The sequence below is a fragment of the Acomys russatus genome, chromosome 24, assembly GCF_903995435.1.
Source record: "Acomys russatus chromosome 24, mAcoRus1.1, whole genome shotgun sequence".
NCBI lineage: Eukaryota > Metazoa > Chordata > Mammalia > Rodentia > Muridae > Acomys > Acomys russatus.
In genome coordinates, this window is record NC_067160.1 from 47206181 (window position 1) to 47219358 (window position 13178).

Here is a 13178-nt window from a genome sequence, read left to right on the forward strand (position 1 = left end):
ACCAGAAGATGTGGGCGGAGCCTCAGATGGAGCCCCGCCCTGTGCTCCCGCTTGACTTCCTGGAACGGTGTACGCTTGGTCTTTCCCGGCGGCCGCAGAACAGTGCGCTTGCGCGACGCTGAAGACGCCTGCGCAGTTGGTGCTGAGCGGTCTGGGAGATCCAAAGGGGAATTGAAGGAGACGGGCGACACGGCCGAGGGCACCTGGTCAGGGTCGCGGCTGCCGCCGTCATGCCGGGGATAGTGGAGCTGCCCACTCTGGAGGAGCTGAAAGTGGAGGAGGTGAGGCTCACCCTGAGGGCAGGCGGGAGGCCCGGGGCTGCAGCTGCCGAGTGGGCCCCGGCTGGGTCCCGGCCTCCGCGACCTGCAGGACCACATCCCGCCGTGGCTCTAGACACCCACACACACAACCTCCTCCCCGTGCCCCCCGCGACCCGCCTCTCCTCCTGGGGATCGGGGTGATACGTCCTATTAGTATCACCTAGCTCCTTGCTGTACCTCCCCGCGAGGCAAGTATGCCTCCCCAAGTGCTCACCTTCCAACAGGTCTGTCAAAATCTGCTTGCAGAGCAGGCCTGGGAGCCGCGGAAGCTTACGGTGCGTGTTGGACAGTGAGTCTGGCATGGGCCAGGGAGTTTGATAATTGGACACATGTAAAGCATTTACTTCAAGAGACTTTTAAATATTCGCTACGTGCACATGCAAGTAAGCGACAGTGCCCTGCTTTTATAGTTAATAGTTTTATAAGGAGACAGGTAAAGCACAGTGCATAGCGCTGTGAAAAGTGGCGTAAAGGTGATGTGTTATTGTATTGCAGACATTATCAAGCCATTTCTAAAGGCCAGGCTGCTAATTACCCGCAACACACGGTAGGGTCGGCTAGAAATGTTCTTCCCTTGTAGACCAGAAGTAGGCCCCAAGAGTAGAAGTGATTTGTCCAAGGTCACATAGGCAGTGTGTGATAGTTGTAATGGGAACCCAGATCTGTCCTGAAACCTAGGCTGTAGAAGCCCTGAGCCAAAGTGCAATAGTGTGACGAAGGAGGCGTGAGCCATGTGTGTTGAGGTGGAAGCTGAGAGCGATTTGATGTCAGCCTAGTGTTCTCTGTGCTGAGCCTTTAGAGAAGTTTGGCTTTATCCTCTGAGAGGCTGGGAAAGGATGGATGTATTAAGGCAGAAGGACTTGTCATGACAGGACAAGTAGAAAAAAAAACAAACAAACAAACTGGCAAGGCTAAGTTATATGCCGGGAATTGCACAGCAGCCACTGTGCTAAGTGTTTTCCTCATACGACTTCATGTACTCTCCTAGAAACCTGTGAGGATGGCAGCTGTTGCTGTCCTCAGATGAAGAAACTCGTAGCTGTACTCTTGGGCTTTATATGAAAGTGACATTTATTAAGAGGTGACAAGAAGGCTATTCCCGCGAGCCAGTCTTTTATTTTTGTCCCACCACGAAACTGGCTAAACGTGAGTTGACATATTTTGTTACATTTTTAAATTTGACTCAGCAAACATTTCATGCAAGAGCTTTTCTAATAAATATATCTTTAACTGGGCATGGTGGCACGTGCCTTTAATCCCAGCAGGAGGCAGAGGCAGGTGGATCATTGTGAGTTTGAGGCCAGCCTGGTCTACAAAGTGAGTCCAGGACAGCCAAGACTACACAGAGAAACCCTGTCTTGAAAAAACCAAAAAAGAAAAAAAAATCTTGAAAGTTTGCACAATTGGTGTATATATATATATAACTAGTTTATAATAATGGATATATTGATTATGTAATGGGTATATATAATTATGTAAATAACTAAAGATTATGAGAGATAGATAAGCCTTGGTGATGTGATGTTGGATCAGACTTCTGGGCCTTTGGCTTGGGTCACTCTGAGTAGCACAAGGGTGTTTGACTTGCAAGATGAGGTGACCCTGGCTGTACAGTTCTCTCTGAGGATATAAAGGGGATAGAGAAAGCGCGTCAGCCGTGAGGCCTGAAGGTTGGCGTTGCTAATGGGTAGAGATGGAGAGAAAAAAACATTAGCTAGATGCAGGAAGTGAGCAAGATAAGGTCATGGGGGAAGTCAAGGGCCAAAAGTGCATTCTAGAACCAGTGAGTTAGGTTGAGAGAGCAGCACAGGCTCCTTTGTGAAGTCGGGTGGGAAGGGTGGGGAGATAGTTTGGGCCCAGAGAGCTGTGAACAGCAGATAGGAAGCAAACGAGATGATGAGGCTTTGCGTCTTCTGGGAGCTGGTTTCTGACCTGTTGTAAGAGCAGAAGGGAACAAGAGCTGTCTGTTTAGGAAGGTCCCCTCAGCAGCTCTGTGGACACTAGGTGCAAGAGCAAGAAATGTAGGAAGACTCGCTCCAGTGGCTCTTACAGTAACCCTGGTAACCGGCAGCTGCGCTTAGTGGAGCCAAAACTTAAGTACCTCATCCGGAGTGAGTCCTACTCAGTATGGGCTATGAACGGGCACAAAGGTTAAAGAATCTAGGTCAGGTTTGCAATATGGCAACAGACCCAGGGAGGCCAAGAGCAGCAGTGGCTTTGCGGGGAGGTAAAATCCATTCTGCACTTCGTTGACTGAGGAGCCATGTCACACCCCCATTGGAAGAACATTCAGAAGCTTTGGATTAAAAATTCCGTGGGTGTGAGCCAGGTGTGATGGCACAAATGCCTTTAGTCCCAGCACTCAGGAGATCTCTGTGAGTTTGAGGCCGGCCTGGTCTACAAAGAGAGTTCCAGGACAGCCAGGTCTATTACACAGAGGGAAATGCACCCAAGAAATTTTTTTTCTAGGTCAGGACTATCACGCAGCCCCGCCCAGATGCCAGCCGTAAATACCCTGCTCTTTAAAGTCTAGGCTGAGGAAGTTGCCCATGGCCCAGCTGGTCATCAGTGTTCGCCTGCAGGCTGTAGTAGAGCTGTAAGAAATATTAGAAGAGAAACAGAGGAGCCAAAAGGAAAATGAAAAGTGAGAATAAAGATGAGTTCTCCCAGATACCAGAACGCTGTGCTGCAAGTAATTGAAAAATAACGGCTTTGGCATAGGCTGAGACTGTAGGGCAGGGAGCTGGGGCCTGGACTCTGCAGCTCTGTGCTTGAGCTTCCTACAACTGCACTGGGATGCTTCTCAAGAAAGTGCTGGAAGGCAAGCAAGGGAGTCTGGCATGGTCACAGTGCTGGAGTTAGCATCAACATGGGCAGATTCCAGGACCTTATTCTTAGTAATAATTTGCCAAGCTTTTAGCTCTTCCCTTTTCTTTCTTTTTAATTTTTTTGGTTTTTCTAGACAGGGTTTCTTTGTGTAGCCTTGACTGTCCTGGACTCACTTTGTAGACCAGGCTGGCCTCGAACTCACAGTCATCCACCTGCCTCTGCCTCCCAAGCACTGGGAGTAAAGGCGTGAGCCACTATGCCTGGCCTTTTCCCTTTTCTTGCTCTGTGATGCCCCAGCTCGCTGGGAGTTTTGGGTGTCCTTGTATGATTCATTTCATTCCTGGAGAGGAACTGTAGCAACATCGACAGAGCTGTTTTTAGCAAGGGTCGGTAGGGTCGTCATCTTCATCTCTAAGAGAAAATGGGTATGGTTTTGTCAGTTTAGGAAGACACATGGGAGAGCTGGGGTACCTCAAGCACTCAGTTGTAAAGACTAACGACAACCCACGACAGTAGTACTGCCTCTGTGTCCCTCTGTTCCAGCCAGCTCAGGGTGATGAGGCAGAGGTACATGGCGTAATGTGTGACTCCCTTTTCGTTGCTTTCCAGGTGAAAGTCAGTTCAGCCGTGCTTAAAGCTGCCGCCCATCATTACGGGGCTCAGTGCGATAAGGCTAATAAGGAGTTCATGCTGTGCCGCTGGGAAGAGAAGGACCCAAGGCGCTGTCTGAAGGAGGGCAAGCTGGTCAATGGGTGTGCACTGGACTTCTTCAGGTAAGAGGCACTTGAAGGCAGTGCCTGTGTGAGTTAAACATCAAGGAATTCTGAAAGCAGCTTAAATGAGGAAGTGACTTCCAGCCAATTGTTAAAAGTGTTCAGGTTTTGAAATCAGAGAGACCAAAATCAATTGTTTTTGTTATTGTTGTTTTGGATTTGTTTTTATAAGGCATGCTCTGTAACCTCCACGAATGGCAGTTTTCATCTGTGAAGTAGTGTCTGTCCTCTGCAGTATTGCGGTAGATATTTGAAAAGGTGTGTACCACCATCTCAGCGCAATGCTTGTTGGCAGACAGTGGTCAGCTGTGACGGTTAGGAAGGTATGGAGTTTGACGGTCAGGTAGGCTGCTGTGCGCACTAAGCACAAGCCTGTGGAGGCAGGAGGCTCAACAAGAGCAGCCATGGCCATGTAGGGAGTTTGAAGCCTGCTTGGGCTACCTGAGATGCTCTCTCAAAGGAAGTTTGGTTTGATGCAGCCAGCCTAACTCACTGTGTGGGCCTAGAACACACAGCCCTGCGTCACCTGCTAAGGTCTGGACCTACAGTGTGCACGCCCTCACTCAGCCTTATAGAAATTCCTTTATACTTTTATTATAACAAAAAGGACAGAACCTGTCTCAGAGAGCTAGCTGCTTAACCATGAAATCCAGAAATAGTCATGGTGCCAGGCAGAGCTGGATTCAAGGGTCTAAGTGACAGCAGAACTGTGTGATTCTTTTTTCCTCTTCTCTGCACAGCCTCTTGGCTCAGCGTTTTTCTGTTGACCCACTTTAAGCTGCCCACCTCATGCCCCGCTAGTGTAGGCAGAGTCCACACACTGAGCCGATTAGCAGTACTGTCTGGACTTGGGATGCTTAGTTTGAGCCTTGGGAGGTAAGTATTCTAATCGGTCAGGCCTGAAGTGAGCTGTAGTCAGCACCACATCCAAGCTGCATCACTGCGAGACAGGGAGGAAAAGCAGAGGGCTGTCAGTAAAGCAAGGGACTGACTGCTGTCTGTGCAAAGATGCCACCACAGTGATGGCAGAGGGAAGAGCGAAATGCCGCAGCAGTGGCTGCCATCCTTCCTTCTCCCCGGGCTGTCGCTGTGCGCATGCAAAGAAACTGGTGGTTACAAGTCTAGTGCGTATATATATATTTTTTATCTGATTTACACTTGAAATTATTGGATACACTCCTTTGAACTTTAATGATTTTTAATGAGTTCATAGTAGTTGACTAGTAGAGGGGCCAATTGTAATGCCTCCGGCCAGCTCTTGTTAGGGAACATCCATCTGTACTGTTTAGTCTGCCTGCCTGCCTTCCTTCCTTCCTTCCTTCCCTCCCACAAGGTAGCCTGGCTGGCCTGCAACCTGCTATGTAGACCAGGGTGGCCTTGAACTCACAGAGATATGCCTGCCTCTGCCTTCCAAGTGCTGGGATTAAAGTCATATGCAGCTACATCTAGCTTTTTTACCCCATAATTAATTCTTTGGTATACATTTTCCAGCAGTGGTTCTCTGTGTGTGTGGGGTGTGTGTGTGTGTGTGTTTAAGGCTTTGATCATTATTTTTGGCTTCTGAACTTTTATTGCTGTATTTAACAAAAAAATAATGGAAAAAAAAAAGCCAGTTTCAGGAATTAAACTCAGGGTGTCAGGCTTGTGGGCAAATAGTTGTGTTTTGTTTGTTTTGTTTTGTTTTTTGGTTTTTTGTTTGTTTGTTTTTAGGTTAGGTCAATTTATCCTGCCCTCAGCACTTAAATGGTGTGCATGTTATTTAAATATTTAATAAATAGGAGATGGTGTTTTGTGATGCATGAATTTATGTCAGTTTGACTGCTAGCAGGTTTGACTAATATTTCTTTACTTATTTGAGGGGATAAAAATGATTTTTAAAGAGAATACTGGCAAAGCAGTTTTCCTGAGATGCAGAGATGGAATATTTTAGGTGGGAAATGAAACCTCTTGGTCCTAAGCTCTACACACACACACACACACACACACACACACACACACACACACACACACACACACACACACACACACACACACACACACACACACACACACACAAAGAAGCACTCAGTGCTAGAGCTGACCACTGAGCATGAGAGTGGGGTCTGCAGGCCTGGTGAGCAGAAGCCAGGGCGGATCTTTCCTTGCAGTGCTCGGCTGTGCAGGCAGGCTCTCCCGCTGCAGTGCTGGGCTGTGCGGGCAGGCTCTCCCGCTGCAGTGCTGGGCTGTGCGGGCAGGCTCTCCCGCTGCAGTGCTGGGCTGTGCGGGCAGGCTCTCCCGCTGCAGTGCTGGGCTGTGCGGGCAGGCTCTCCCGCTGCAGTGCTGGGCTGTGCGGGCAGACTCTCCCGCTGCAGTGCTGGGCTGTGAGGGCAGGCTCTCCCGCTGCAGTGCTGGGCTGTTGCGGGCAGACTCTCCCGCTGCAGTGCTGGGGCTGTGCGGGCAGACTCTCCCGCTGCAGTGCTGGGCTGTGGCGGGCAGGCTCTCCCGCTGCAGTGCTGGGCTGTGCGGGCAGTCTCCCCGCTGCAGTTGCTGGGCTGTGTGCGGGCAGGCTCTCCCGCTGCAGTGCTGGGCTGTGCGGGCAGGCCTCTCCCGCTGCAGTGCTGGGCTGTGCGGCAGACTCTCCCGCTGCAGTGCTGGGCTGTGCGGGCAGACTCTCCCGCTGCAGTGCTGGGCTGTGCGGGCAGGCTCTCCCGCTGCAGTGCTGGGCTGTGCGGGCAGGCTCTCCCGCTGCAGTGCTGGGCTGTGCGGGCAGGCTCTCCCGCTGCAGTGCTGGGCTGTGCGGGCAGGCTCTCCGCTGCAGAGCTGGCTGGGCAGTCGCTGCAGGCTGTGCGGTGCAGGCTCTCCCGCTGCAGTGCTGGGCTGTGCGGGCAGACTCTCCCGCTGCAGTGCTGGCTGTGCGGGCAGGCTCTCCCGCTTGCAGTGCTGGCTGTGCGGGCAGGCTCTCCCGCTGCAGTGCTGGGCTGTGCGGCAGACTCTCCCGCTGCAGTGCTGGGCTGTGCGGCAGACTCTCCCGCTGCAGTGCTGGGCTGTGCGGGCAGGCTCTCCCGCTGCAGTGCTGGGCTGTGCGGGCAGACTCTCCCGCTGCAGTGTTGGGCTGTGCGGGCAGACTCTCCTGCTGCAGTGCTGGGCTGTGAGGGCAGGCTCTCCCGCTGCAGTGCTGGGCTGTGACTCCTCTTCTTCCACAGAGTGTGGAGAACACAGTAGAGGAGGAGAGGGTGACGGTCACACTGGTGAGTCCTGGGAGGGAAGCTGAGGAGCAGTGGGGCAGGCATGGGAAGTAGACTTTGGATGTGTGATTAGATCCTCTGGAAGTCTTCCTGAGACATATTGAAGAGGGCCATTCATTGAAGATCCTTGGGTTCTAGAATAAAACAGGAAGCAATTTCAGTCTTTAGTCTATTGGTAGAAAAGTAGTCTGAATTTTTTCCACTGCCTTAAATTTAGCCTTTACTTGTAGATTTCTAGGACCCTCTGGACAAGAAGAACATTATGACGGGTGGATCTGAGCCCAGGGGTCCTGTTCAAACTAAGGCACCAGCCAAGGACAGTACGCGTAAACTTCGAACCCCTACCCAGATCTAGCCAAGGGACATTCTCTTCCATTGAGTGGAGAGTGGAGTCTGACTTTCACACAAACTCTGGTGCCCCATATTTGACCACGCCCCTTGATGAAGAGGCCTGGTGGCACTCAGAGGAAGGATAGCAGGCTACCAAGAAGAGACTTGATACCCTATGAGCATATACAGGGGGAGGAGGTCCCCCTCAGGAGCAGTCATAGGGGAGGGGAGTAAGGGGAAAAGCAGGAGGGAGGGAGGAATGGGAGGATACAAGGGATGGGATAACAATTGAGATGTAATATGAATAAATTAATAAAATATTTTTTAAAATTTAGCCTTTACATAAAACTGTGTTATAGTTTGCACTTGCCTAGCAAGCATAAGGCCCTGGGTTCATTTGGGCCTCAGCTGGGGGAAGGCAGGCGTACATAAAGTAGTGCTATTTTATTCTTCCTTGAACTTGTATTTATTTAATTCCTAACATGTTTGAATGGAAGGAAAGGGGAATTTTGCTTCGCCATTTTCTCTTCTCTTCTCTCCACCCTTCCTCTCTCAAGATTGGGGGAAGTAGGATCTCATGTAGCCCAGGCTAGCTTCAGATTTACTCTGTAGCTAAGGTTATTTCTGAACTCCTGGCCCTCCTGTCTCCACCTCCCACATAGTGGGATTATGGTCCTGTGCCCCACACCCAGTCTCCTTAGTCATGTGGGGTGTTTTTTGGGGGGGTCTGTTTTTGTGTCTGTGAACATGTATGTGCCTGTATGTGCACATGTACCCACATTCATATGGAAGCTTGAGGTTGACATCAGGAATCTTTCTTCTTTGAGGCAGGGTCGCTCACTCAGACATAAGCTTAGCAACATGGCCGGCCTCAGCGGCCAGCTTGATTTGGGATCTCATCCTCATCTCACCACACTGCTTCCGGATGGGATTATAGTAGGCTGCAGGGCAACTTGGCACTGTACGTTGTCCTGGAATCCCCATTCCAGTGCTGTTACTTGCGTGGCGAGTGCTTTAGCCACTAGCTGTCTCCCCAGCTTCCTCCAGCTGTTTGCTGCCCTGCTTCCTAGCAGCACCCAGCTCTTCTTCACAGAGAGGACTGCCTCTGGCAGGAGCACTGTGGGACGAAAGCCGGAGCTCTTAGGCTGGTGTGTTCACTTTTGAAGGTGTGTCCCCTCTGGCGTCCATCAGCATGCCAGCTCTGAGGGCTCCTTTCTCTGCCAAGTTGCTCAGGCTGAGGTGGAAGAAGGGACAGGCTCCTGAGGAGCTCTCTTAAGTAAAAACAGGTATCTCAGGCTGTAGTCTTTTATTCTTGCTGGATAAAGAAAGGCTTGTTCCTCAGAAGTCTTTCTGTGTTTTACTTTTTACTTACTAGTTCTTCAGGTTTTTTTTTTTCTTTTTCTTTTTTTTTTTTTTTTAATTACAAAACATATAGAAAATTAGGTTTTACCCGCTGGTGGTGGTGCATGCCTTTAATCCCAGCACTCGGGAGGCAGAGGCAGGAGGATCGCTGTGAGTTTGAGTCCAGCCTAGTGTAAAAAGTGAGTCCAGGACAGCCAAGTCTATCTATGCAGAGAAATGAAAAAGCAAAAAAATAAAAAAATTAAAAAAAAAATTTTTTTTTTTTCATATATGTGCCACATTTTCATTACCCAGTGCTCTGTTGATGGACATCTAGGGCGATTCCATGTGCTTGCTTCTGTGACTGGAGCAGCAGCAGACAGAAATGATCTGCTCTCTGGGTCCGCTACAGAGTCCTCTGGGGCAGGCTAGGAGTGGTGTAGATGGGTCGCATGATGCTCCTGGTTTACCTTTTTGAGGATCTTCTTTGTACACTTGCTTTCACAGTTGCACTAGTTTACATTCCAGCAGTGAAAAGGCCCCTTCCCACAGCCTCAGCATCTTGAGGTGGCGCGTGGCCTAAGCCTGTTAGTTTGACATCTGTGCCTATGGCTATCTCTCTTTTGTGACGAGCTGTCCCTAACCTCCAGCCCTCCTTTCCAGGCAGATAAAGCGTCACTGCGCGGAGCCTTTCACAGAGTATTGGACTTGCCTTGATTATTCCAACCTGCAGATGTTCCGTCACTGCCGCAAACAGCAGGCCAAGTTCGACGACTGTGTGCTGGACAAGCTGGGCTGGGTGCGGCCTGACCTCGGGGAGCTGTCTAAGGTAAGGCTCCTCCGGGGCCTTGCTCTGACCTGGGGTGGGGTTGGATAGAGGAGGCAGGCCATGACAAAGGCAGGAGGTGGTCTGAAAGGGGTCCCTCTGAGGATGGAGAGGATTTACCAGACAGACAAAGGAACTTGGCACGTGTTAGCTAACAGGGAGCAGAGTTGCTTAACATGTTAGTGAGGTCCCGTCAGGCGAATTCACTGGGCCGATAGGGTCAGGCTGTGCCAGACTCTTGGAACACTAAGAATTGAAAAGTCCCTGCCCGTAGTGAGAAGCCTGCCCTCCCTTCCTCCTGTGCTAGTGAGTTTGCTGACAACTCAGCTGTGGGTTGAAGTGTCAGCGGAAGCCTGTACTGCTATCTGTACTCTTGTGCTCTTTGTGACTGTGCACTGGCGCAGTAGCATCTGAATGTCATCCCCCACCCCCCGCCCTCCCAACCCCCCTCACCCCTGCCAACCCACCCTCCTGCCCTCCCTGCTGGTACCTTCCTGGAGAATCCTTGCCGAGCTGCTTGTTTCTGGGAGGGGGGTGCGTCTACTGGGCTTTGAAGACAGTTCATTCTGTGAAAGTGAAGAGTTTAGAGCCAAAGCTGTCTTCACTGTAGGGGTGATCTGTTTGGGAGAGGAAGACGCATCCTTGCAACTTAAGGGCCTGTAGGGCCTCCCGCCTGCTCCCTCACTGAGTGCTCCCCCTGAAGAAGCCCTGCCCACATGGCCTGCTGGCTCCTGCGGCTGTAGCTCAGGTTCTTCACTCCCACTCCACAGAGCCAGAGGCAGAGCTTGGAGAGAAGGACGAGATGGGATGGACACAGTAGTTCTGAATCTTGCTTCCATACCATCCTGTGTAATCTCAAACTATCTAACTTCCTGCTGGCCCTGTCTGCCAGTACAGCTCAGGATGCTGGCTGTCCTGTAAGCTGTGCCCGAGAGCCTGTGTGAGGCCCTGCGAGGTACCAGCGGGCTGTTCATCTTAGTGCCCTTCCTTTGGGGCCAGCATCCATGAATAGCTTCACAAATAGACTGATAGCCTAGCTGTTTCTTCTTCTTCTTTCTCTTCTTCTCCTCCTCCTCCTCTTCCTCCTCCTCCTTCTCCTCCTCCTTCTTCTTTTAATGTGGCATACTTAGTTTTACTTCAGACACATTCTTTTATTAAACTGAGGAAATTATTTTAAATAGTGGCCAACTCAAAGTGGGAAAGTAGCAGGACTTCCACACTTAACCATAAAACTGCCTTTTCTTGTTTCTACCTTACCACAGGGGAAGCAGCGAGCCAGGCTATCAAGGCAGTGTATTTATTCCTGAGTCTTTATATTAACATTTTTTTTTTCAAATCTCCCCACCCCAAAGTTACCATTTTGGTTGCCTCAAAAGTGTATTACTTGACATGTATAATCAATTTTAGGTGTACTCAACCCATTATTTAGTCTCTTTCTAGAAAGGTCATAACCAGGCAAGAGAAGCTTAAAGTGCAGCTTCACTGTCCTCTGATTCTGTCCGGCCCGCTCACCTCTGCCTCTGCAGAGCAAGCCAGGCCCCAGCCCAGATGCCACGCCCTCCCTAGGCAGAGTTACCTCCTGCTCACACTCAGCAACTGACCACAGAGAGAGCAAGTTAGGGGCCTCGGCATAGGCATCTTAGTTCTAGGAATGGCTCTGAGGCGTTCTCGTCCCTTCTCTTTTGGAGCATGATACAGAAGAGGAAGTTGCTTTTTTCTTCCCTCCATCAGTTGTTCTTTCATGGGGGTCCCTGGTTACTTTATGTTCAAGAAACATTTTTTCAAAAACAAGGAGTAACGGTTTTCTAGATTGATTTTATAAATATCTTGAGTGAGGCATTTGGAACTACTCTGTCATGTAGCAGGCACCCTGAGTGACCCAGTTAGAACAAGGGACAGGAACCTGCGCTAGAGGCTTGGCTTTCATCTCCAGCTAGGCAGCACCTGGGAGCTCTGGCACAGACACATGTGGACCTGGCCTCTCATGTGTGCAGACGGCTTAGAGCTGAGACCACTAGAGTGAAAGCCAGAAAGTGCTTAGTGACTGGCCCACTTGTAAGTGCCTGCTTCCTTAACTCTCAAAGGGATAAATTCTGAGCTAGAGATACTGCAAAGTAGCACAGCATTTACCTAGCTTGTACAAGGATCAGAGTTTAGTGCTCAGATCCACAGCAAAATTCAAAAATTAAAAACCAATTCTGGTCACTTCCCAGCTGAGATTTTGGTGGCCATCATGGGGGCGGGGGGCAGGGTTGAGTGGGGTGGTGGTAGTTGTAGACACTTTCCATCCTTTCTCAGCTGCAGTTTGGAACCTACCATCTCTTTGGCTGTTGGCTCAGCTCTTCCTGCCTCCCAGCCTGCATGTAGTGACTGGTTGCTCTCCTTTCACAGTGGCACCTGTTGCCAAGTACCACTGCACAGCACTGTATAGTGACTCACCTAGCCCTGTGCCCTAGCTATGTGGGGCATTTATAAACACAGAGCTGACAGACCTGGCTTTGTGTCCTAGCAGGGTAGCCTTAGTGGCCCTCCGCAGCGTCAGCTGGTGGGAGCTGGTAAATAGTGAGTAGGAAAGCATCTCAGCATGAGCGCTGTAACGCCAGAGCTTGTCAAGGTGCAGTCTGCTGCTGCGCTGGCTCCTCTACATGTTCCCTCTGTCCTCGTTGTCTCTGCTCTCTTGCACTGTCTTCTGCCTTAATCTTCCTGGCTGGTTCCTGATTCTCCTCAGAAATAGCCCAGGGTCCAGCCTTCAGTGTGTGTGATTTATGCAGGATCCACCCTTCTCTGTTGTCATTGGGCAGCACAGTAGAAATCTTACTTGATGGCTCAGTCTTGCTCACTCGCCAGTGAGTGAGCTCAGAGGACAGCGTGTGTCTTCTCCCTGCTGTATCCTCAACTCCTAGCACGCAGAGTGACAGAAAGTAGGCTTTCAGAAGTTTACCCAGGGGTTAACTGAGGATAGGGCATCTCGCCAGGGTTTGAGACTGAGGAGTAGTAGATGCAGCAGTAACAGAGAGAGGAAGCCCCCCCAGCCCCCCAGTGGGCTCAGGGTCTCTACTGCTACAGAGTCCCTTTGAACCTCAACTCCTTTCTTTGCCCTTTCTAGGTCACCAAAGTGAAAACCGAGCGCCCTTTACCAGAGAACCCTTACCACTCAAGACCGCGGCCAGAGCCCAACCCTGTGATAGAAGGGGATCTGAAACCTGCCAAACATGGCAGCCGCTTTTTTTTCTGGTCCGTGTAAGGATGTGTCCACGGCCCACACTCAGTCCTACGCCCAGACAACAGACAGCTGACGAAAACATCGCTCTCGTGTTCTTTCCTGGATCACAGACATTAACAAAAATGTTAATTTATGTGACTTGGCAGTTATTCTATACATTTCCTGCCCATTAAAAATTTTCAAGGAAACAGTTGTGTTTTATTATACTCTGTGTAACCTTTTAGCCTTTAAAGATGACTTCCCCTTGTTCTTTCTTGCACTCCTGACTGCCTTACTCGCTTTGCCCTAAGGAGTGCTAGTGTAGCAGGAGAG

General features: G+C 50.4%; 1 protein-coding gene across 1 annotated transcript; it reads left to right on the plus strand.

Annotated features, from left to right (window-relative positions):
- The first annotated feature begins 113 nt into the window (after nucleotides 1–113).
- Ndufa8 (NADH:ubiquinone oxidoreductase subunit A8) lies at nucleotides 114–12918 on the plus strand. Its single transcript, XM_051166575.1, has 4 exons — nucleotides 114–281; nucleotides 3759–3922; nucleotides 9481–9646; nucleotides 12750–12918. Exons 1-4 carry the CDS (start codon nucleotides 231–233, stop codon nucleotides 12885–12887), a joined length of 519 nt encoding a protein of 172 aa, XP_051022532.1. The 5' UTR covers nucleotides 114–230; the 3' UTR covers nucleotides 12888–12918.
- Nucleotides 12919–13178: the final 260 nt, after the last annotated feature.

Excerpts from the sequence above, each read along its gene's own strand:
- Ndufa8 (XM_051166575.1), top strand. The coding sequence starts at position 231 with ATGCCGGGGATAGTGGAGCTGCCCACTCTGGAGGAGCTGAAAGTGGAG. Across the intron at positions 282-3,758 it reads AGGAGCTGAAAGTGGAGGAG|GTGAAAGTCAGTTCAGCCGT; the intron begins GTGAGGCTCACC and ends GTTGCTTTCCAG. Across the intron at positions 9,647-12,749 it reads ACCTCGGGGAGCTGTCTAAG|GTCACCAAAGTGAAAACCGA; the intron begins GTAAGGCTCCTC and ends TGCCCTTTCTAG.